Source organism: Protopterus annectens, chromosome 1.part1 (genome assembly GCF_019279795.1).
Source record: "Protopterus annectens isolate FY-2018-M chromosome 1.part1, PAN1.0, whole genome shotgun sequence".
In the NCBI taxonomy this organism is placed as follows: domain Eukaryota; kingdom Metazoa; phylum Chordata; order Ceratodontiformes; family Protopteridae; genus Protopterus; species Protopterus annectens.
Window position 1 is genome coordinate 425,245,506 of NC_056726.1, and position 25,764 is coordinate 425,271,269.

At 43.5% G+C, this 25,764-nt stretch overlaps 1 protein-coding gene across 1 annotated transcript in view; it reads left to right on the forward strand.

The window, feature by feature from the left end:
* Positions 1–25,764, forward strand: part of PMM1 (phosphomannomutase 1) — a 615,734-nt gene that overhangs the window by 94,958 nt on the left and 495,012 nt on the right. The window contains exon 3 of the mRNA XM_044075615.1: positions 20,658–20,734. Within this exon, the coding sequence (XP_043931550.1) occupies positions 20,658–20,734 (77 nt within the window). The remainder of the gene's footprint in view (positions 1–20,657; positions 20,735–25,764) is intronic.

The following is a 25,764-nucleotide window of genomic DNA, read 5'->3' on the forward strand; positions in this document are numbered from 1 at the left end:
CAGAGGAAAGAAGCAGCACTCGAAATACAAAATCTGCTAGAAAAAGTCATCCAAAAGGTCCCACCAGACCAGATAGAACCTTGGATCTGACTCAGCCATTACTAAAGCTCATGGTAACCAAAAAGCTCTTGAGTTTTTCCTGTTACCCATAATGCACCAACACCGAACATACCTCAGATATTGTTTGCTGATTTACATAAAGTAATACCTGCTAATGTGCATGCATATGAATATATGAATACATATAAATCCTATAGAAAGAACTATATCTGGAGGTCAGCATTAAGGACAGCAGTGTCCTTACAATATCTCATTCTTCCAGAAGTCTGTTGTGATAAGGGTTGGGGGTCGGTGGGTGGGAAGTTGAAGAACAATGAAAATGGACAACATAGATGGAACGTTATGGTGGGTACATAACTTCTTTATCTGATGTTGACAATTTTCATTCTATCCTAAACTGTTGGGACAGAGTCCTCAGCTGCCCAAAATCCTGGGTGAAGTCTAAGGAAGAATATTCCTGAGCATAGTTGAACCAACGGCAGCCCTACCACTTGAGATCAGATCCAGTTTGTAATGAGTGCTAAATGTATGAGGATTGGCCTAGCCTGCAGCCGCACATATGTTGTCCATGGAAGCCCCAGATAGAAACACTAAAGAAGTTGCCATGGTCCTAGTTGAATAGGCTCTTACAGGTTTAGGTAAGGTTAGCCCCAACTTGTTATAGAGAAAAGAAATACAATCCATCAGCCATCTGGCTAGAGTTACTTTTGTAACTGTTTTGCCGAATTTCAAATCCAAAAAGGAGATGAATAATTGATCTGTCTTCCTGATTTCTTTTGTCCACTGTAAATGAAAACGTAATTGTCTGTCAACATCCAATAAATGCAACATATATTCACCTTTGTTTAAAAATTTAGGAAGGAATACTGGCAAAATAATTGATTGATATTGGTTTCTGACACCACCTTGGGAAGGAAAGATGCACTGGTTTGTAATGTAACTCTATCATTATGAAAGATCAAGTAGGGAGGTTTCGATGCCAATGCTTGAAGTTCTGAAATTCTTCTGGTGGAGGTAATGGCCACTAGAAAGATAGTTTTCCAGGTCAGGAACTTAAGATTGCATTTAGCTGCTGGTTCAAAGGGGGAATGAATTAAGGCCTGCAGTACCAAGTTCAAATCCCATGGTAGAGTAGTATCTTTATATGGGGATCTGAATAGGAGAGAGCCTTTTAAAAATGCTTTACAAAGCTTAGAAGAGGCCACAGAGGAATTTTCAAACCAATATGAAAATTAGATATTGATACTAATTGAACTTTAATGGTAGAGGAGCTTATCCCCTCATTAAAGATTAATGCCAAAAATTCAGGTATGCTATGTACTGGAGCTGAAAAGGAATCAATGTGTTTTTGTTGTGCCCAGCAAATTAACCTTTTCATAGGTTCATAGGTTCATAGGTTTATACTAGGCTATCTGCCCTAAGGCATTTATAAGCCTAGCCCAAAGTTATGTGGCTTACGCCACCCCTTATGTTAGAAATAATGTGCCCATTAGTTTGTTGTGCCTCTGTCCAGCAGTGACACAGAGATGATTCCCGGGTTAAACCTACGATCTCCCATCCACCGGTCAAGATTTCTCTTGAACGGAGCCAGTGAGGTGCTCTGCCTCACATGGACCGGGATTTTATTCCACAGCATGGGGAGTCCCTGGGTGATAAATCTATCCCTCCAGCACGTCCTATTTATATCCGTGCTAAGGTTTAAGTCACTTGCTCTAGTGGTTCTGGTGGATTTGGATTTTTTGAGGTGGAACCTGTCCATTAATTCCGGGTTGGTCATGGCCTTGTATGTCAGGCACAGGTCACCTCTGAGCAGACGGTATGCAACTGAATAGAGTTGGAGTTTCTTCAGTCTGGCAGTATATGACAGGTTTTGGAGTCCCTTTATCCTTTTGGTGAGGAACTTTTGGGGTCTCTCCAATTGCTGCAGGTGTCGGGTGAGATACATCCCGAATGGGGCATTGTACACGATCATTGGTCTGATAAGTGAAGAGTACAGGGGGACAATGACCTCACTTGATCTGGATGTGAATCCCTTCATGATCAGATGGGCAATGTAGAAGGTCTTTCGAACCACTTTAGCAACGTGAGTGTCAAACGAGAGGCCACTGTCAACCTGGTTACCCAGGTCCCTGATAACCTCTTCTGTGCTTAGTGGGTTGCCACCTATATGGTAGCTTGGGGTTACCTTGTTTTTCCCGAAGGGTATGACTATACACTTTTTTGCGTTTAACTTCAGGCCATGGCTCTGGCACCAGCTATCAGTTTCCGTGAGACCCCTCTGAAGGATGTCTGTGTCCGATGTACTATCCACTATGGCACCCAGTTTGCAGTCATCCGCAAACTTTGTCAGCCATAGTCCTCCTATGTTTGCCTGTACTTCTGAGAAGTAGATGCCGAACAAGGACTGAGCCCTGTGGGACAGCACTTGTAACCGGCTTGGAGTCTGACATGGCTCCAGCAACTCTAACCCTGTGGGTTCTGTCCTTTAGCCAGTTTGCAACCCATCTTGTGACATATGGGTTTACATTTAAGCTGGTAAGTTTCTCTATGATACCCGAGTGGGGTATTGTGTCGAAAGCTTTTGCAAGATCAAGGTAGGCTGTATGGACTGCCTTTCCCTCATCAATGGCCTTGGTAACTGTTTCGAAGAAGTCGACCAAGTTCAAAAGGCAAGATCTGCCCTTGACAAAGCCAAACTGGGTTGGGTCCAAGGTCTGCAAGTCCCCTATGTCCTTGTTTATGAGTTCCATTATGATCCTCTCCATATCTTTGCAGACCAGGCTTGTTAAGCTTATGGGGTGGTAATTACCAGGGTCCGTAGAGGCACCGCCTTTGTGGAGTGGGACCACAGTTACCGTACGCCACTCCTTGGGCACATATCCTGTGGTGAGGCTAAGATTAAACAGCTGCCTTATGTGCGGGTTTAGTTCTTCATTGAGTTCATGTAGCACACAGCCGGGGACACCATCCGGTCCCATTGATGCTGTGTTTTTAGCTTTAGAGAGAGCAGCTTTCACCTGCGCATTTGAGATGTCTGGGAGGCTACACTCTGTTGGGATAGTTATCTCTCCTTTTGGGGAGAGGGGTGAAGTTTGCGCTGAACCTGTCTGCCAGTATGTTGGCAATGTCTGTGGGTTCAGTGATTTTTGTATCATTTTGGACTAATTCTGAGCATATCTGGGAGTTTCCATCCAGGTTTCTGACATAGTTGAAGAAGGCCTTATGATTGTCTTTTGAATCTATGGCAATTTTTTTCTCAAAGTTGGCCTTGGATGATTTTATGAGGGATCGTAGTTTCTTGCTAGTACTGATCAAAGATGCCTTCCCTTTTTGGGATTTTGCTCTATCATGTAATAGCTTTCTCCTCTTATTGTAAAGTTTGTTTATGGCTGGGGTCCACCAGACTGGACACTTGCCCTTGGTGGAAAGAGTCTTGGTTTTATTTGGGATTGCCTGATCCATGCAGTCCTGAAGGTGTTCATAGAAGGCATTTGTAAGGGCTTCCGCAGCTTGGGTTGTGGTTTCCATTGGCTCGGGGGCCTTGAAGGATACCACATCTGTCTTGAGTAGTGTGAAGTTTGCTTTAGAGTTCTTCACTGGGGTCTTTTTTGTTTGGGGTGGGGGCGGGATGTGGATTTCTAGTGAGATTAGTTTATGATCTGATCTCACCAAAGAGGGATATACTTCCAGTGTGGAGCATTTTGTCCCCATGTTTGTGATGATGAGATCTAGTATATTTTCTCCTCTTGTGGGGACGGTGACTAGTTGTTCCATGGCATTTGAATTTATGAACTCCAGGAACCTTTGGGCTAGAAAGTTGGGGCTTGAGTAATGTTCCCAGTCTATATTCGGGTAGTTGAAGTCACCCAATATGATGGTGTTTGGTGATACATTTATACCCTCCAGTGTCTTCAGGAAGGCTGTGTGGGTTTCCTGAGTTTGAGAGGGTGGCCTGTAGCATGCTACAAATTGTAGAGCAGTTTTGCCTATGGTTAATTGCACCTGGATGGTTTCCGATGCTTCGTGCATAGCCACCAACCTGGAGGTGTGGATATCCTTGATGAATATGGATACACCCCCTCCTTTTGTGGAATGGTCCGGGTTTTGGGGCCAGAACGCATGATATGAGGTAAAACCTGATAGTGCCGGGGTGCTCTCAGGAGCCTTGAACCAGGTTTCAGTTACAGCACAGACATCGATGTTCTCCATACTGAGAAGGGCCTCGAGTGCGTGCATTTTGAGATTTAGACTTCTGGCATTGAGCAGCATTACCCTTAGTTTCTTCCGTTTTGTTTTCTAGGGTGGTAGGTTTAGAATTTGAGCCTTGCCTAAAAAGGCACTATGGGGTGGCAAGAGCCTTAGCCAATATCCGGAATCCCAGGGGTGACAGGTGCAAGCCGTCCCTTGCGAAGCAGCGTGGCTTGTCAAGCATGTCATCCCAAGCAGACAGACACTGGATCCCCTTTGAATGACACCAGAAATTAAGCCAATTGTTAAAGCTGATCATCTTGTCACTATATTGTGGCATCATTCGTGGTGAAGGAAGGATACTGCTCAGGGTCAGGGTCATAACTGCCTGGGCTACATAATCAGAGAGCTCCTCTATGTCTCTTTCATGTAGTCCAGGGAGGTACGTCTCAGGTCGTTCACACCAGCATGGACAATGACTGTGTCATACTTGTACTTGCCGTGGAGTGACCCGAGTGCTTGTGTTATGTGGCGGATTCTAGCGCCCGATAGGCAGCTTACCGTGACCTTCTCCTTGTTCAGCCTGGTGAGTGGGACGTCAGTGTGTCTGACTATGGAGTCACCTATGACAAGTATGTTTGGTGTTGTATTTGGCCTTAAGGGCAGTGACTGCTTTGCACACTGATTTTGTTTTTTATATGTTGTTTGTGTGGTGTCTTGAGTTTGCAGTTGCTTGGGTGTCTGCTTTGGAGGCCTTTGCTGTTTAGGTAAATTTTTTACTCAGAGCCTCCGAGTATGTCTTAGTGTGTTTATGTGTTTGATTCAATGGTGTGGTTGAGTTATGTGAGACTTGTATTGTGGTGTGTGTAGTTGCCTTCTCCTCCTGCCTGGTCTTGCCAGTCCAGAGTTGAGAGAGCTCAGCCTCCAGTTTGGCTAAATAGCTGCATCTCTCGCAAGTGTTAGTGTTATGTGGGAGGAGGAGAGGGTTGTCCGTGTACATGAGGCAATTGTAACATTGCCTCAGAATTCCCAGATTCACCAACTGGGCAGGAGAGGACGCCAGCATCTGACCCATCGACATGCTAGAAGGAATTATGAGTTGGTATGAGACAGAAAAGTAGAGGGCTTAGCAGGGAAGTGGGCACTCCTGGGGGGTTTTGCAAGTGAGGGATTTGTATAATATAGGAGTGCTTGACCTGCCAAGAAAATGCTTATAAGACAAGGGATATGCTTTTAAGACAAGTGCTGAGCTTTTTGAGAAGAAAAAGCAATTAGGAACAAGTGCTGCGCTTTTCCACTTACTTGCGTAAAGCTTTCTTGTAGACATCTTATGCCAAGATAAAAGAATATGATGGAAGGACGGGGGGAGTTGTTGTCTGGCTATTAACCGAATTGTAGGAACTACACTGTTAGCTTGAGGTTTGAGATATCTGGATGAACCATATCTGTCGGATGTGACAGGAGTTCTGGAACTGGATCCAGAATCCAAGATTGACAATATAGATGAAACCATAGGAAGGGGAACCAAATCTGATGAGGCCAGTAAGGTGCAGTGAGGATGATTTTGCTCTTCAACCTGGCAGCTTTCTGCAAAAATTTCAGAATCAGGGGAATTGTCGGGTGAGCATAAAGTAAACCAGGAGGCAAGTCATGAAATAGAGCATCCTTTGTTGATTCTCCCTGAGGGCAGATTAGGGCAAAGTAGCTGCTGTATTTGTTGCTTAGGGGAGAAGCAAAAAGATCGCAGCAAGGCTGGGCCCCTTGACAGAAAATCATTTCTACCACTTTCATGTTAAGAGACCACACATGAGGTAGAAGAATGGACCTGCTCAATTTGACTCCTATCACACTGGTCTTGCTCAGAATGTATGTTGGTATAAGAAAGTGGTTGGATGAGATTGCCCATTGCTACACTCTGAGTGCTTCTCGACACAGGGGTTAAGAACTGGTCCCTCCTTTTTGTTGATGTACCAAACTACTAACATGTTGTCTGTTTGAATCTCAATTGTCCCTAAAGGGAGAGTGTCCTGGAAGGCCTGCAATGCTAAGAGCACTGCTGTCATCTCTACGACACTGATATGCAAGTTGGCTTCTTCGGGGGATCAAGTGCCTTGGCCTGTTCTCCCCAGAAATTGCCCCCCCAATCTGGAACGCGTCCATGATCACTATGTCCTTGGGTTGAGGTAGAATGAAAGGACGGCCTTGTAGAACTTGATCTGAGTGAATCCACCACCAGAGTTATCTCTTGCATGCCAGAGTGATTCTTCTTTGTGCTGACATGCATTGATAAAGAACTGACCACTGTGTGGCTAGAACTGCTTAACAAGTTTCTTTTGTTCATGATTTTAGAGCATAATCATACTGCCCCATGCACCACAAAACTGTTACAAATGCCTTTGCTGTCCAATATGTTGGTGGCATAACCCTTAGTATGGTCAGCGAAGACCATGTCCACTCAAAACAACCACCCAAAGATCATTGCCACCACTGAAAACTGAATAACAAAATCACAACTACTAATAAATCCAAACAAAAATAAATCAGTTCTCTTTATCTCAAAATACATGCAGAAGGGAAGCATATTGTTCAAAATAACATTTGAAACATTATTATAAAATGCATATGTCACACACTGAATTACTATTAGTTATTGTGTATCATACCCTGAAATTTGATCATCACATTGAACATACTATATCCAAAACAAACAAGAAACTAGGAAAGCTTTATAAAGCAAAGTCTTACTTAACATATAGGTTAGAACAGCCACTGCTAAAAACCTTACTGCTTACAGCCCTCCTATATGCATCATCTTTTTTTACCAGTATACAAAAATATAAACTGCACAAATTAGAACAAACTACTATATTTGCATCTAACTGTTGAAACAAACCGCAACATGCCTTGCATTTCTAAGTAAAACTGGGTAAAATTATAATATTCATTAACATACTCCCAGCTAAAAAATTACCCACAATATACAGTCACCAGAGCCATGGACAAGGGGAAAAGTCTGCATACACCCTACCTGGACTTGGCCAAGGCCTTTGACACTATGCTCCACTCAGACATTATTGACAAACTCACCCAGCTAGGTATCAATCCTTATATTGTTAGGTGGGTCACTAACTGGCTCATTGATAGAGCCCGCAGAGCTAAAATAGGGGAATCCACCTCCAACAGCAGACCCGTAACCAGTGATGTTCCACAGGGATCGGTCCAGGGACCTCTACTGTTCAGAATCTATTTCTCTGAAGTAAGAGAAAAAGCTAAAGGTCTGTGGCTGACAAAGTTTGCTGATGACTGCAAACTGTGAGCAATCATAGAATCCCCCAAACAATGTCAACATCCTACAGGAGTGTCTTACACATGATTGATGCCAAAGCCACAGCCTTAAATGCAAAAAAAAAAATCTATTATCATCCCTTTCAGCAAGAGCAATGTTCTGGCTAACTACCACATCAATAGAAACACCCGAAGCATGCACTCATTAGTGAGAGACCTGGGCACACAGGTTGACAGCAACCTTACCTATGATCACCATGTCACCACAGTGGAAAGAAGGGCATTCTATGTTGCTCATCTCATAAGTAAGGGCATTGCCTCCAGAAAAAAGAAGTTATAACCTCCCTGTACTTTTCCCTCATCAGGCCAATAATTGAGTACAACGCCTCTTTTGGTATGTACCTTTCCAAGTACCTGCGGCAATTGGAGAGAACGCAAAAGTTCCTCACAAGGAGAATTCAAGGTCTTCAGCATCTGGCCTATGTGGATTGGCTGAAATCACTGTCAGTTTACTCCGTTTCCTACAGACTACTCAGAGGCAATCTCTGCCTTGTATATAAGGCAATCTCTGACTCTGTTTTTTTGGAAATGCTGCATATCTGTAATCCCAATGGCTCACGGGTTACTCACTCTAAAGACCTTAAACTGGTATGTGACATTAATAGAACCTGCTGGAGGGATAGACTCCCAGTTCATGTAAAGCAGAGTACCTCCTTGGCCCTCTTCAAGCACAGTCTGGATGATTGGATGGGGAACCATAAATTCACTCTGGGGGTTCCACCTGTGTCTCTCTTGAACAGAGACAATAGGTACTGATTATGGAAACAAAGGCAGAACATGGCTAGGCTTGTAAGGGTCTTAGGGCCATTAGCCTAGTAACTTCCTATTATCCTATGATCCTATGAAAACAAATACACTGCAACAAAAAAACAAAAAAACACTGAAAGATGCATAGGTTGATAGATTAGTACTAAGCTAACTGCCCCAGTGGGCCATTTTAAGCCTACCCAATTACCGCTTTTGAGAATCAAACCCTGCACATTGTGTCTGTAAGGTTGACACCTTAGCCATTATGCCAACCTCCCAGATATGGTTATGGGAACCATCAGATCCTTAAGATTTCTCAGTTAAAATAAGTAATCACAGAAAGATCCAACAATTATAACAATGACTCCCTAGGTTCAGTCACTGTAGCTAAACTCTGGAACTCCATCCCAGCTGACAGCAGATCAGAATCCAACGTCAAAGTATTTAATATGTAACTCAAACAATAGCTAACATCCTTCTGGAACTGCTCTTGCAACATATGCTGAATAGCTTAGATGTAACTGTCTAACTTTTACACTAATATTCTTTTTTTTCCAACACCTTTATTGAATTATCACTTGTGACACAGGCAAATTTACATTTATACAAAAGTAATCAAACTGTATTAAATTAACATTAACAAACATTATACTTCTAATATTTTTAGTACTGCTGCAGGTAGCTCTCACACGTGAAAATTCAACAAATACAGCACTAATAACAATACTGGCCTTAAAATAGCAACCAAATCTCTTACTTGCTCACTAATACCTTTCCTATTACTAGGTTTCCCTTTTTATAAAGTATAGCAGTGTCAGTGGTTCAACAGGAAGCACGTCTACCTTTGGTGCTGGAAGATCAGAAAGGTGTGGGTTGTATTCCCACTCCATGTGATTTGAATTAATTGCCATAATGCTTACGCTACAGTACAACATTAGAATGATGCTGTCCTCCTGAGTGTTCTGACTTTCTGATAAGTTGAAATGAGTTCTTATCTGCTTAAAGTGGTAGTAGCTGAGGTGAATTTAAAAGATGCAGTGGCTCCTTTAGAAAGTGGTAGTGGAAGTTGCATGATGAGCCATCCAAATTTCACCTAGTACTATACATACCACCTTTGGTCTCCCCTGACAAGAGGCTACTAGCCTAATGTGACTAAGTTAGTCAAAAAAGGATAAATAAATAATAAAGCTGTATGGTAGTTTTCTAATATGTAAATATTTCATTCCATTATAAGAACAACTTTGCAATTTCAAATCTGTCTTGGTTCCTGGGTAATTGTGCCTAAGACATTGCCTCATGTAAATCATCAATTGTATGTCTATTAGTTGTAAGTTATTTGAATATTGGAGCTTTTCTCCCTGGGCCTCTGCTGTAAAGGGGCTCAGTGAACTAAGTCAGACTATCTGGGTCAAAAAATGGAAATTAATAACTAAACTGTAAGGCAGCAACAGGTGTAAGAAAAACACTATGCTTAGCTCCTCTGCTGTAGGAATTTCTAGTAGTCTCAGAGCAGATTTGTGCAGTGTAAGAGAGAGCTCAGGACTAGCTTAAGCAGGAAACTAACTGCAAGGCATTGCACAGTTCTGAAAAGGTAATGTATCATCTAGGTTTAACCACTGACTAACCAAGATACTACTGTGTATTGTTGAGTGTGGATTCATGTCATATGATTGAACGATTAAAACATCAAACCTCACTTCAGTGAGATTCGCTAATGCCGGCTTTTGATGATTCACACGTTCAATGCTCTTGTCTTGCTGAAGTGTGGTTTAATGTTTTAACCATTTGATCATATGGCATGTATATATTGAATGCAACTTATCTATTAAGAGAAGCAAAACCATATTAATACAAAATGTTGTCAAACCAGTTCATTACTAGTCTTTGCTAACTGAATAAGTCATCAGTGATTATAGGTTCATAAGTAGGTACTAGGCTATCTGCCCGAAGGCATTTATAAGCCTAGCCAGAATGTGTTGGCTTTCACCGCCCCCTTAGATTAGTTCCCTGTGCCTCTGTCCAGCAGAGCCACTGAAGTGATCCCCGAGGTAAACTTTCTGTTTCCTATCCACTCGTCAAGATTTCTCTTGAAGAGTGCTAACAAGAAGCTCTGCCTAATGTAGATTGGAATCTTGTTCCAAAACATGGAAAGTTTCTGGGACAGGAATCTATCCCTCCAGCACATCCTATTTATTGTAGTGGTGAGGTTTAGATCCCTAGAGCATGTCGCTCAAGGGGATAAGGTTTTCTTTAGGTGAAGCATGTCCATCAATTCTGGGTTGGACATGGCCTTGTATGTCAGACAGAGATCACTTCTGAGCAGGCGGTATGCAACTGAGTGTAGCTGGAGTTTCTTCAGTCGAGCTGCATAGGGCATCTGTTGAGGCCAGTGATCCTCTTGGTGAGGTACTTATGTGGCCTTTCCAGCTGTTGCAGGTGTCTTGTAAGGTACATCCCAAATGGGGCGTTGTACTCTATGATGGGTCTGGTGAGTGATGAGTAGAAGGGCACAATGACCTCGTTTGATGTGGATACAAACCCTTGTGTGATTAGGTGGGCCACATAGAAGGATTACCTAACCACTTTGTCAATGTGGTTATCAAAGGAGAGATTACTATCTACTTGGGTCCCCAGATCCCTTATTACGTTTTCCGTATTTAGGGGACTACCACCTATGTGGTAGCTTGTGGGTACTTTGTTATTTCCAAAGGGAATAACTATGCACTTTTTGGCATTTAGCTTGAGGCCATGATTTTGACACCAGGTATCCATCTCAGTGAGACCCTTTTGGAGGATGTCTGTGTGAACCTGTGAGTCAACTGTAGCCCCTAGTTTGCAGTCGTCTGCGAACTTGGTCAGCCATAGTCCTCCCGTGCTTGTCTGTACCTCTGAGAAGTATATGCCAAACAGGAGGGGGTCATAGGTTCATAGGTTGGTACTAGGCTTTCGGCCCTAGGGCCTATACAAGCCTAGCCATAACAATTCCCTGGCTATTTCTTCCCACACTATTTACTTCCCTGGGTCCTAGGACTGACCCTGGGGAATGCCACTTGTAACCGGTTTACAGTTAGACCTAGCTCCCGCAACTCTCACCATGTGGGTTCTGTCCGTGAGCCAATTGGCAACCCATCTTGTGACACAGGGGTTTATGTTCAGGCTGGTGAGCTTGTCTATAATACCAGAATGGGGAATGGTGTCAAAGGCCTTTGCAAGCTCTAGGTAGGCTATGTGTACCACCTTTCCCTCGTCTATAGCCTTGGTAACTGTCTCAAAGAAGTCCACCAGGTTTAGGAGGCATGATCTGCCCTTAACAAAGCCGAACTGGGTAGGGTCCAGTGTTTGGACGTTCCCAATATCTCTGTTAATGAGTTCCATGATGATGCGCTCCATAGCCTTGCAGACCAAGCTAATCAAGCTTATAGGGTGATAGTTCCCAGGGTCTGTTGTGGCTCCACCTTTGTGGAGCAGAATAACCGTTGCTGTGCACCACTCTGCGGGTACGTAGCCTGTGGAGAGACTGAGTTTGAACACTATGTTTAGGTGAGGGGTTAGTTCGTCTTTGAACTCATGTAGGATGCAGCCTGGGACACCGTCCGTTCCCATTGATGCTGTGTTTTTGGCTTTGGAGAGGGCTATTTTAACCAGAATGCCTGTGATTTCAGGGGCTTTATATTCTTCTGGTATGGTTATGGGCCCTTTTGGGGGTGAAGTTTGCACTGAAACTGTCTGCCAGGATGTTGGCAATATCGGTTGGTTCAGTGTATTTTGTGCCCTTCTGCACTAACTCTGAGCAGATCTGAGCATTGCCACTTAGATTCTTGACATAGCTAAAGAATGCCTTGTGGTTATCTTTGGAGTCCTTGGCAATTTTTCCTTTGAAGCTCGCCTTGGATGATTTTATGAGGGATCGTAGTTTCTTGCTGATACTGATCAGGGATGTTTTCCCTTCTTGGGATTTTACTCTTTTCTGTACTAGTTTCCTCCTTCTGTTGTATAGCTTGTGTATGGCAGGGGTCCAACAGACTGGTTTCCTTTTCTTGGAGGAGTGAGTATTGGTTTTGCTTGGGATAGCACGATCCATGCATTCTTGTAGGTGCCCGTAGAATGCATTAGTAAAGGATTTTGTAGCTTGGACAGCGTTATCCTTTAGCATGGGGCCTTTGAAACTTTCCACCTCGGTCTTAAGTAACGTGAAGTTTGCTTTTGAAAAGTTTTTCACAGTGGTTTCCTTGTCCAGGGGTGGGGGCGGAATGAGGATATCCAAAGTGATTTGTTTATGGTCAGATCTAATTAGCGAGGGGTTGACCTCCGGTGTGGAACACCAATCACCCATGTTGGGATGATCAGGTCCAATATGTGGTCACCTCTGGTGGGAGTGTTGACCAGTTGATCCAGGGTGTTTGAGTTTATAAATTCTAGGAAATATTGGGAAAGGGAGTTAGTACTTGAGTAGTTCTCCCAGATAATGTTTGGGTAATTGAAATCACCCAATATTAGGGTTTTTGGTAGGACCCTTATGTTTCCCAGTGTTTCCAGAAACACAGAATGGGGGTCTTGGGACATGGTGAGTGATCTGTAACAAGCTACAATTTGAATTGCAGATTTGCCCATTGTTAGTTGCATGTGGATGATCTCTGAAGCATCGTGCTGAGCCACTAACCTGGAGGTGTGGGTATCCTTGATGAATATGGATATTCCCCTGCCTTTTGTATTTCAGTCCGGGTTCTGTAGCCGAAATGTATGGTATGAGTTGTAGCCTGGTAGTGCTGGGGTGCTTTCTGGAGCCTTAAACCAGGTTTCTGTTACTGTACATCTCGATTTTCTCCATACTGAGGAGTGCCTCGAGTGCGTGCATTTTGAGGTTTAGACTTCTGGCATTGAGTAGTATTACCCTCAGATTTTTGTTACTTGTGCTATTTACGGCAGTGGGTTTGTCTTTTGAGCCTTGCCTAAAAAAGGAACTATGGGGTGGCAAGAGCCTTGGCCAGTATTCGAAAGCCTAAGGGTGACAGGTGCAAGCCATCTCTAATGAAGCAGCGTGGCTTGTTGAGCATGTCATCCCAGGAAGACAGACACTGGATCCCCTTTAAATGACACCAGAAACTTAGCCAATTGATAAGTTTTTCTTTATACCGTGGTATCATTCTTGGTGAGGGCAGGATGCTACTCAGGGTCAGGGTCATACCAGCCTGGGCTACGTGATCAGAGAGTCTCTTTTCATGTAGTCCAGGGAGGTACGGCTCTATGTGTCTTTAATCAGTAGTGGACTGCCCCATGATATGTAGGAGCAGATTTGTGTTCACTATGTAGGAAAGTAAGGTATCATTAATCTCTCCAACTTAAAGCCACCATCTTTGATGGCCGTTTTATTAAACACTCAGGAGAAACAGTGTATTTAGTAGGTAAACTACAAAGCTAATTTTGTAAATCCAGCAAATTCTCATTGCAGTGCTTTTTATCTGATGATACCAGCAGATGACCTAGTGTGGTATCAACTGGAGTAGAATGTTGCATCTAAGATACTTATTGGAATGCTCTTAGGATGACCCATAATACCTCCATAATGCAGTCTGTACATTGGTTACTTGATAGGTTTAGGGTCACCTACATAAATACAGTTTAGATCCCAATTCCTTTCCTAATCTGAACTTCCACTTAGGCAGCTAGAGAGTCACAAGTTTATATAACATCTGTCACTTTAAGACCATATTCAGCTGTATTTCCTTCCCTGTGGAATGCTCTGCCCAAATGTAAAAGAGCACGTCACACTATTCCAACATTTCAAAAATATCTACTACCATTTGTATTTCATGTAGCTTGTCATTTGTTACATGATGTTAAGTTGTCAATCTCGCCTTCATTCTTGCTTGATGGGTTCGGAGCCGATCCCTCGGCTCCGACTCGGCACTTGCTAAGCTCGAGAGTCACTTTTACCAGCTCGAGGCAGCCCCATATCCCATGATGCAAGGCGGTAAGTACCCAGATCTCGTTTGCCGCTTCGCTTATGAGGTCCTCCTTTTACCAGCTCCTGGTAAGTGATTCACTTTATTGATATTTAAGCCCCTTTTTGTTAAAAAAAACCTTTTATTGTTAATTATAAGTTATTTTTTTAGATTTCCTGACAGAAAATCCCTGTCTCTTTTAATTTTTTTTAGTCAAACTTTACCCATCCCATCCCCTCCCTGTTAGGGTGTGTGTGTGTTTGTTTTTAGGAATACTTTTTTGGTATTTTCTTTAATTTAAATTTTTGACTGGTGTGTGTGTGTGTTTTGTAGCACCATGTCAAAGGAGAGGGTCTCAGGTTTTAAGAAGTGTGACTCGTGCTGTCAGAAGATGTCTCTGACAGACGGTCACACTTCTTGCCTGTATTGCCTGGGGCCTCTTCACCTGCAGGACTCCTGTGCTATTTGTCATTCCTTCAGCCAGAGAGTCCTGCAGGAAAGACGCAACAAGCTGATACTTAGGGGCCTTCTTAAGCCGGAGGGCTCTCCGGCTAAGTCGGCTCCATCAAAATCAGCTAAATCTTCCAAGGCCCAGGCTTCTGTGTCTAAGCCTGCGGCCTCGGCTCCGACTCGTTCCGAGTCGAGATCGGCTCCGGCTGGAGCCGATTCTGGCTTAACAAAGCCTTCAGCACCGATGGCTATCGGTGCCGAATCTGCATCGACCACTTCGGTGTCGGCTCCGATCGGTTCCGACCACCATGTGGCACAGGCATCGGTGTCGGCTCCGATCGGCTCCAACACCGTTACTTTGGTGGCTGTATCGGCTCCGGCTGGAGCCGATACATCGAGGCTTCCTGTCGGCACCGACAAGTCTTCGGCTCCGACAGGATCTATAGTATCGGTTCCGATGGCTCATTCCAGGAAGAGGTCGAGGTCTCCTTCCTTGGAGCCGATACTTTCGGCTCCGGCTTCACCTCTTCTTCGAACGGAGCCATCGGAGCCGATCTTCAAGGTCATCCAGACTGTCAGATCATGACCTAGAGAGAGTGGTCAGTAGATTACTTAAGTCACAGGTACTGGCCCAAATGTTACATAGTCCGTCTCAACAGACGACTGTTGGTCCACACCCCGTTACAGTTCCTCCTTCAACTCTACCCCAGAGCTTGGAGTTGGAGTCTTCGAATGGTTACTGCTATGGCTGGAGGACGGATACCCCTTCTGTTCCTTCAGCCTCTACTCTTATCTCCTCTTGAGACCTTCCTTAGAGGGATTCGTGGTCGGGCTTCCATGGTCTCCTCCGAGGGGTGAGTGGCATCGGACCCTTGTCCGAACCCGCTCTTCCCCTTGGAGCCTCGGCCTTGGTGAGCTCGGCTCCGACATCTGCCTCGGAGACTTCCCTTCGGTGGTCCCTGGAGTTCCTAGCTCTTGAACGGGTTCTCTCGGACCTGCCTGGGAGGGAGCATTCGAGGTGATGAAGAGTGTGCTGGCCACTGGTATCAGTCAGCAGTCTGTTCCCGTAGCTCCTCCCTCTATAGTACCTGTTGACATCTCTGCCACTTCTCTTGCTACAGGACCCAGAGATCCTCCGCCTCAGGTTTCCCCATTGGGAATTTCCCCCTCTTCCAAGGATTCTCCTGATGTTTCGGGAGATCCTCCTAGGAAGAGGACTTGTAAGAGGAAACATGTAGACTCCCCCGAGTCTGTCACTTCGGATACTGACTTTGATGAGTCAGAGGGATCCCCTAGATCCCCCTCTGAAGATGTCTCCTTCTCAGACATCCTAGAACTCCTTAAACAGAGGGGAAACTGGCCCACCAACAATCCCTCTGAGGATGAGTCAGTGTACCTAGAGGCGTTTGGATCTCGGCCCTCCACCTCCTGGGTGTCTCCGCCTTTCGACCCCCTTATGCAGGTTATTGCACGAAAGGCGTGGGCAGCTCCTGACTCTGTAGAGCCAGTCCCTAGGAGGCCTTCAAAATTTATCACTGCCCGTGTGACAAGCAATTCCTCACTAAGGGTGTCCCGCTGATGCCATGGTGGTGGCTGCGGCCACCAAAAGGAACTTGCAGATCCTTCCGTGCCGTCCATCCTCCTAATAAGGACTCTAGGACCATGGATAGGTACGGTAAGCAGATGTTTTCCTCAGCGACCTTTGCTATCGTTAGCTGAATTACCTATGTCACTTCACCAGACTCCAGAGGGATATCCTTAAGGAGCTGGGTGAAGTAGTTCAGGATCCTACAGCTGCAGGGCTCAAGAAAAAATTGCTTCGCAGCTAGGAACCCTCAATTCCATTGCAAACTCCTCCATGCGGCTAATATCTTATGCTGCGGATGGAGCGAGTAGAGCCGCAGGTACAGGTGTGGCTCTTAGACGCCAAGCCTGGATGCAGCTATGTGATTTTGCGGATCCCTTTAAGGCGTCCTTCACAAATTCTCCCTTTGATGGGTCAGCTTTGTTTGGCCCTCAGGTGAAGGAAACCTTGACCAGGTGCGAACAGGACGGCAAGACTCTTTCTGCTGTTGGAGTCCGTTTTTCCACCCCTTCTAGACCTTATCCCAAAGGACAGAAAGGTGGGAAAATGTGGTTCTGTAAATCCCAAGGAGTCACGCCGGATTCACGTGGTCAGTTTACCCCTAGAGGCAGAGGGGTAACAACAACAGCGCCGCTCTAGAGGCAGAGGGGTCCAAAACCAGGGAAACAGAGAGCCTCTCTCTGACAAGCCCTTTCAGCATCCCTGAGATGTTGCCCGGCTGTCCCTCCTTGGAGGCAGTCGGGGAAGATTATCACTGTACCCAGAAGCCTGGCATTCCCTCACTCAAGACAGATGGGTACAGTCGATCATATCCAAGGGTTACATAATTCCTTTCGAGGAAAGTCCCTTGCCCTCAAATTCCCTTCCAGATGTACCACCCGGTCTAAGGGAAATTGCAGAGTTAGAAATCTCAAAACTACTGCAAAAAAGAGCCATTCAGCCAATTACAATAGACCATTCAAAGCCCGGAATCTACTCAAGGTTCTTTTTGGTCCCCAAAAAGACGGGAGACTGGAGACCAATATTGGATCTCAGCAGACTCAACAAGTCTGTCAGGAAGACAAGATTCCGAATGGTCACTCTTCAGTCAATTCTGCCCTTCTTACAGAAGGACAACTGGATGTGCTCAATAGATCTTCAGGATGCGTACTATCACATCAAAATTCACAGACGCTCCAGGAGATTTCTCCGCTTTCGGCTGGGGTCCAGTCATTTCCAGTTCAGAGCCCTGCCCTTTGGTCTCACTACAGCCCCCAGAGTGTTCACCAAATGCATGGCAGTGGTCACGGCTCACCTGAGACGTCAAGGATTCCAGGTGTTTCCGTATCTCGACGACTGGCTCCTGTCAGCCACCACCAGGCATCAGCTTATACAAGCCAGGGATTACACAATAAACCTTTGTTCTCATTTGGGCATCTCAATCAACTTGAAAAGTCATCCTTATCGCCCTGCCAGTCTATTACCTTCATAGGCAAACTTAAACACTGTTCGGATGTCAGCTACCCTTACAGATCAAAGAGTTTCAGACATTCAGAGTCATGTCAGGATCATTCTGGCCAACAAGAAAGTACAGGCCAGAATGGTTCTAAAGGTATTAGGTCTCATGGCTGCGGCCATTACTCTTCTTCCCTGGCTCGATTCTACATGCCTTCTTCAGTGGATGCTGTTCACACAATGGTCATACCAGCAACTTCCAATGCGTCACCAGATTCTGGTGACACAGACATGCAAAGAGCATCTTGCTTGGTGGATCACATCTCCTCAGGTTCACCAAGGCAGGTACTTTGTACCCCATCCCGATAGCCACTGTCACCACGGATGCCTCCCTGATCGGGTGGGGGTCATTATCAGGGCAGGATGGTTCATGGGACGTGGCAGCCGTTCGAGTACCATCTGCACATAAATGTCCTGGAGATGAGAGCAGTGCTTTTAACGTTGCAAGCCCTCAACGACTTTCTTCCCGTAGGGACAATTGCAGTCCACACAGACAACATGTCTGTAGTTTGGTATATCAACAAACAGGGCGGAACCAAGTCCTACCCCTTGTGTCGAGAAGCGCTCAGACTATGGCAATGGGCGATCTCCTCTCATCGGTTTCTTGTAGCAACGCATATCCCTGGGAAAACCAACATTGTAGCGGACAGATTGAGCAGAGCTATTCTCATGCCTCACGAGTGGTCTCTCAAGCAATCTATAGCGGAAGAGATTTTTCTGGAATGGGGTCGTCCATGTTGCGATCTTTTTGCTACTCCCAAAAACAGCAAATGTCCAGACTTGTACAGCCTCTACCCTCAATCACGCCATCCCCCGAGAGACGCTCTGACCCAGGATTGGCCCCAGGGACTTCTTTATGCCTTCCCTCCATTTCCTCTGATCCCTCAGGTGATCCAGAAAGCTACCGTTTGAGAGCCAAATTGATTCTCATTGCCCCTTACTGGCCTCGACAAGTTTGGTTCCGTTCCTCCATCATCACCTTTTGGTGCAGCCGTGGCATCTGGACCCAGTGCCAGATCTTCTGCTTCACCAATCGGGTCAGCTGCACCCGTCAATCCCTTCTCTCAACCTCACAGCATGGTTGCTCCACTTCCTTCCTTAGCCAGGCTTCCTTTGATCTCTAACCCAGTTAGAGACATCATAGTAGCTTCGCTAAAATCCTCTACCAGGAGGATTTATACAAGCAAATGGAAGCGTTTCTCTTATTGGGCTAAGGCCCAGAATATTGATCCTTTTACTGCCCTGTTCAGGCAGTCCTGGACTTCTTAGCAGAGATTTTTCATGCAGGCTCCTCTTCTTCCACAGTCAGAGTTCAATTGGCTGCTATTTCCAATTTTCATGTCGGGATAGCAGATCATAATATTATGTCCCATAGGCTCTGCAGGGCCTTCTTGAAAGGAATTTTCCTACTAAAGCCTCCAATCAGGAATCCTCCTCCTCAGTGGGATCTAAATTTAGTGCTGACATCTTTGATTCTTCCCCACTTCGAGCCAGCTGCTTCTTGTTCCCTGAAATATCTTTCTTGGAAAACTTTATTCCTAGTGGCTATTACATCGGCCAGGAGGGTGTCTGAACTTCATGCTCTTCGGTTCGACCCCCTATTTGGTTTTTCACAAAGACAGAGTATCTTTGAGAACTAACCCAACCTTTTGCCTAAGGTCGCTTCAAAGAACAATTTGAATCAATCCATTGATCTCCTGTATTTTTCCCTAACTATTCAGATAGAGCTGAACAAAAGCTACATTATCTTGATGTCCACCGTCAACTTAGATATTATTTGGACAGAACAAAAATTTAGAAAATCTGATCAACTTTTTGTTTCCTATGCGGATAATAAAAAGGCCTTCCTGTTTCTAAAGTGACTTTGTCTAGATGTCTTTCTTCGGTCATCTCTGAAATTTATTTGCTCAGGGGAAAACAGCTGTGCTCAAAACCTAAAGCACATTCAACTAGGAGCTTAGCTACTTCTACAGCTTTTCAAGCTAGACTTCCTTTAGACACTATTTGTGCAGCTGCCACTTGGGCCACTCCTCACACTTTTGTTTCCCATTACAAATTGGACTTGGCCTCCAGGGACAGAGCCAGTTTTGGCTCTACAGTCCTCAAGAGTTTGTTCCATTGAGCCACCCAGGATAGAGGTGCTAGGGGCCGGTCCCATCAAGCAAGAATGAAGGCGAGATTGACAACTTAACATTAAGAAGTTATGTACCTACCATAACGCGTTCCATGTTAGTTGTCTTCTCGCCTTCTTTCTTGCGACCCTCCCTCCTTCCCCCTGGCCTGGACAGACCTTGTTATAAGAAACTGTTATGCTGAAGACCATTCAGACCTGGTCCTTCTTCCATCTGTAAGTTTTCTTTCTTCCTTTGGGAAGTATTTTATGCTTGGTGCTATTGCCCTTTGTCATCAAACGAGATCTGGGTACTTACCGCCTTGCATCATGGGATATGGGGCTGCCTCGAGCTGGTAAAAGTGACTCTCGAGCTTAGCAAGTGCCGAGTCGGAGCCGAGGGATCGGCTCCGAACCCATCAAGCAAGAAAGAAGGCGAGAGAAGACAACTAACATGGAACGTTATGGTAGGTACATAACTTCTTATTTATGACTCTTTATATTGTAAGATTTTATTTTTATATTCTTACTTTTGTTCATAATTGTTAATTTATTTGATTGAGATGCTGATATTAACTTGACTAAGTATATTGATGAGAACAATTCATGCCATTAGAGCTAATTTCATACTTAATCAGTCTGTAGGATCTTTCTTGAAGTTCTGTGCTGTGCACTGTATTTTGCTTACATGAATTCTCCTGTATAATGCCATTTTGTCTTTCCCTTTTCTTACTAGTAATCCACAAATATGATTATGTGTTTGCGGAAAATGGGACAGTGCAATACAAGGATGGAAAACTTATTTCAAAACAGGTATGTGATGATTTCATGTTGCGCTTTTAAGGAAGGGGGATGGAATTCAATGTATATCATATTCAAGGTACCTAGTATTTTTACTTGAATTATGAGCAAAATGTGAGAATGAATTAAAAACTAATCAGCCCTTGTGTAAGTGTTTATTTCTTAGTTTTATGTTTTATTGTTTTGCATTAATACAAATTTTCCCAGCAGTTATTACCTACAGATATAAAGTTAAATATATGTAGTTCATTAATTTATTTATATTTGTTTTATCCCATTCACGGTTATATGTGAGGCAGAATCTATCCCTGCAAACAGTGTCAGTAAGGCAGAAAATTGATCCCGGATGAGACACCAGTGCAGTGCAGTGCAGTGTATAGTGCACATAGACAGAGGAAGGCAAAAATTCACACACACACACACACACACACACACACACACACACACACACACACACACACACACACACACACACACACACGTTCACTCGGCGCACATACCTATAGGCAGTTTTTGAGAATTGTCAGTTCACCTATTGGCTTGCCTGTGGATGTGGATAGAAATGGGAAACCCTGCCATAAACCTATGTGAGACTCTGCACATAGGGTACCTCAGCTTAGAACCAAATGAGACAAAGGAAATATAGTTACAAAATATATCAGATGACAATCTGTCATACTCTTTTAACAGGATTAGGAATGCGATGGGAGTTGGGGAATAACAAATACTTAAGTGTAAATGGTGTTAACTATGTGAAGTACAGATGCTCTTTAACCCACTTTCGCTAAATGAGACAGGACCACATATTTAGGTCTTTATTATTCACTGCTTTATAGAAACATAGAATACTGAAGCTATTGTACTGGATATGTCTTGATTCATTCACACCTTTACTACTGTTTCAAGAAGACTGTCCTCAAAAATGCTGCCTGTTTTTTTGTTTTTGCTCCACCTTTATAAAAGTCTGTATCTTCAGAATGGTGTCATGTTTTTATATGACATTTTCAAATAACAATATTGGGAAAATTACCTATAAAACTGCATTATACTGTGCTTTTAGTCAACAAAAAGAATTACACCTTGAGTTTGACTTTTAATGAAAAAATCACTTCTGTAGTATGATTTTTTTTTTTTTATGCCACACCATTTTAAAACAATGACAATTTCATGTTGTACAGAAACACTTAAGCTTTTTAGGCCTAATCTTACAGCAACACTGTATATGTATGTTTTTGATAGCATTTATGTTTGTTATTCTGAATATAGTTCATAGCTACACATTTATTGTAAAGAGAATGTTTTGCAAATCTTGCAGTTTTTCAATTTATAGTAGTCACTCTGATTTTAATTTGATCCTACCTAAAATAGCAACATAATAATAATAATAATAATATTAATAATTATAATAATAACAACAACAACAACAATACTCATTTGCTAACAACATAGGCCCACTGGGCAGACAATCCATTATAATGGGTGACCCATGAGCAGTATCTGGTTACGTAACATGTTCAAGGTCACACAAGCAGATGAAGGCTCAGGGAATCAAACAGCTCACAACCTTAACCCTAATCACCAACTGCCCAATATATATTTTTTATTTTTTATGTACTTATTGCTTTTGTTGTCTGGGATAATCCATATGGATAAAAAGCCTCTTTCAGTGGAAGCTCGGGGAGAGCATGTAAATTACAAGGACTTGGTTACAGAAGTATGAGTACAATGAAGTAGCAGGTTAAGTCAAATAAAAAAAAATTTTATATTGTTTCTACATTTTATCATAAAATATTATGGGCAAAACCGTTGAGTAGTCATTCTTAACTGGCAAATTGTATGAGCTAATACCACTAAGAGCAAAGTGTCTATTAAATTTTAAACGTGTACATGTCTATCTGAACAAGTAAAATATATGTTTTTGTTACAGCATTTAATGTGACATAAACTATAACTTTTTCTGAGAAATAAGTATCATTTTAGTACTGATTTCATAAAAACTCATTATAGCATTATTAAAATATGATCTGAGGTTGTCAGTCTTAATTCCACCTTTGACAGATGGGGATTGGTCTTTACATCGAAACCGACTTGGCCATTACTACACTCGCACCAGCCAAAAATTCTCGAGCTTCACCTCTACCCAGAATCCCGGTTTCTCAATTACCTCAGATCTCATTTGCCGCTTTCTGAAACAGTCACATGTAGCTGATACTCTCAAGCGTTTGTGGATTTAGGTAGAAGTTTTTGCAATTTCCTTCTAAATTTCCTTCTTCTTTCTCTTTTGTACATTTGTGTACACGTGTGTATCATCATTGATACTTCTTTCCCTGTACAGTACCGTGTAACTTCCCAGCTATCATTGTTGATAGTTCTCTCTCTCTTGCTCTCTTTTCAGTAATCTTTTTTCCCCTCCCCATACATGTTTGTATACATCTTTAGTATCATCGCTGATGGTCATTTCCTTAATAAAAAAAAATATATATTTCTTCTGTGTGACTTTTCTCTGTCTGTCATGGCTGATAAGGGTAAGGCCCCTTGTGGTTTCAAAAAATGCCAGAAGTGTGGCCATAAAATTCCCTATTTAGATTTCCTTTCTTTATGTGTATATTGCCTTCGCCCCCTTCATTTACAGGAGGATTGTAGCATATGTCCCACTTTCAGACACAGGGCCTTGGTGGAAATGCACAACAAACTAATTCTAAAAGGACTTTTGCCATCAGCCTTTGGAAAAGCTTTATCCACTGCTGATAAAGCTAAAATAGATATTTCATCTCCATCTTCTTCTTCGTCTATTGATAAATCTAAAAAATGTAGTCTGTCGGTTCTGATCTCTCTATCGGTTCCGAAAGTCAAAAAATTGAAGAGCTTAGTTCCAGAAGTTCCTTTGGAACTGAAGGCCTCTATTTCTGACACACCAGTACCAACTTCAGTTTCGGCACCAATTCAATTTCAAGTCTTTCAACATTGAAGGCCTCAACACAGGAATTGGCATCTATCTCACCGACTAAGACTATTATACTTAGAACATATTACTCTCCATGGATAGATCCCTTTCCTGGGGAACTACCAGAAGTATTTTTACAGAGGCCCAAGTCCCCTTCCACTGTGTTGGTCTGCTCCACCAAAAGTCCATACTTCATCACCCATTGTCAGAACAAGTACCAATCACCAACTGTTGCAAAACGGATCTTTCGATCAAGTTCTCCACAGTTGTCATTTGTTTCTCTGGAACCCATGGCCACAGTGCCACGGATGCCTCCTAGATAGAGTGGAGGGGGCATTTTCTGGGCAAGATGGTCCAAGGCACTTGGTCCAACTTAGAGACCAACTTGCACATCAATGTCCTGATGATAAGAGTGGTGCTTCTTCATTTGTACCCCTTTCAGACAGCTCTTCCTCAGGAAACTATTGCAATTCAAATGGACAATATGTTAGTGGTTTGGTACATCAGCAAGTAGGGAGGAACCAGGTCTTATCCCCTTGGTTGAGAAGCTCTCAGAGTGTGGCAGCGGGTGATCTCTTCCAACCGCTTTCTTATGGCAATGCATATTCTGCGGAGTTCCAGTATGATTGCGGACAAGCTGAGCAGATGCATCTTTCAGCCTCATGAGTGGTCTCTCAATCAAAAAGTGGCAAGGATGATTTTCTACCTTTGGGGTCCACCTTGCTGCAATCTGTTTGCATGCCCCCTAAACAACAAATGCAACAATTACTTTGCCCTGATTCCTCCTCCGGGAAACTCACACAGAGACACTCTCCTGCATGAATGGTCCCCAGTCTCCTATATGCCTTTCTCCCGAAACCTCTAATTCCCAAGTTTTTACAGAAAGCATTCAGGTTGAAGAGCACAGTAATCCTCATTGCTCCATTTTGGCCTAGATAGGTTTGGTTCCCCTTTCTTTGGCCATTTCTAGTTCAGCAGCTCTTGAATCTGAACACAGTGCCAGATCTCCTGTCCCATCCAGATGGTCTTGTTCACCCAAACATTTTGAACCTCAAGCTAACTGTGTGGTTCCTCCAGCTACATTAATTGCCAGGCATCCCAATATTTCTTCTCCAGTACTCCACATCCTTCTATCGCCTCACAAACCTTCCATTCGAAAACTGTACACCAGTAAGTGGAAGAAGTTTACTATTTGGCTGTTGAAAAGCAGTTAGATCCCATTTCAGCTTCCATAGATCATGTCCTAGATTTTTTAGCTGCACTGTTTAACACTGGAGCTTTTCCCTCCACCATCAAACTACAATTAGCTGCCATCTCTAATTTTCACAGTGGCTTGAATGAACGTTCATTAGCCTCTCATAGACTTTGTAAATCATTCCTCAGAGGCACTCTTCTGTTAAAGCCCCCATTCAAAAATCTGATTCCTCCTTGAGATTTGAACCTAGTACTTCAAGCAATGATACACTTTCCTTTCCAACTCTGTGCGGAATGTGATCTGAAGTTTTTGTCTTGGAAGATACTCTTTCTGGTAGTCATAACTTCCGCCAGAAGAATTTCAGATATCCAGGTGTTATCATCAGACCCTCCTTACCTTGTTTTCCAAAGAGTATCTTTATGAACGAACCCATCTTGTTTACCCAAGGTTGTGTCAGAGACTAATATTAACCAGACGATTAATTTAAAAGTTTCCTTCCCTAATCATTCTAAAAAGGGAGAGTATGCCCTGCATTTATTAGACATACATAGACAACTATGTTTCTATATTCACAGAACAAAGAACATAAGACAATTTTGTCAACTGTTTGTTTCCTTTTCCACTGTAAGTTGGCAAGGCAGTCAGCAAGATTACTCTTTCTAAGTGGCTGAAAGACAGCATTTCATTTATTTATGATAAAAACAAATTAACCTTGCCTAAGCCCATCAAAGCTCATTCTACAAGGTCCATAGCCACTTCAACTGTATTTCAGTCTAGAGCTTCAATGGATGACATATGTGCAGCAGCTACTTGGGCTACTCCCCATACCTTTATTACTCATTACAAACTGGATCTGGTCTCTAGGGGATGATCATCCTTTGGCTCAGTGGTGCTCAGGAATAT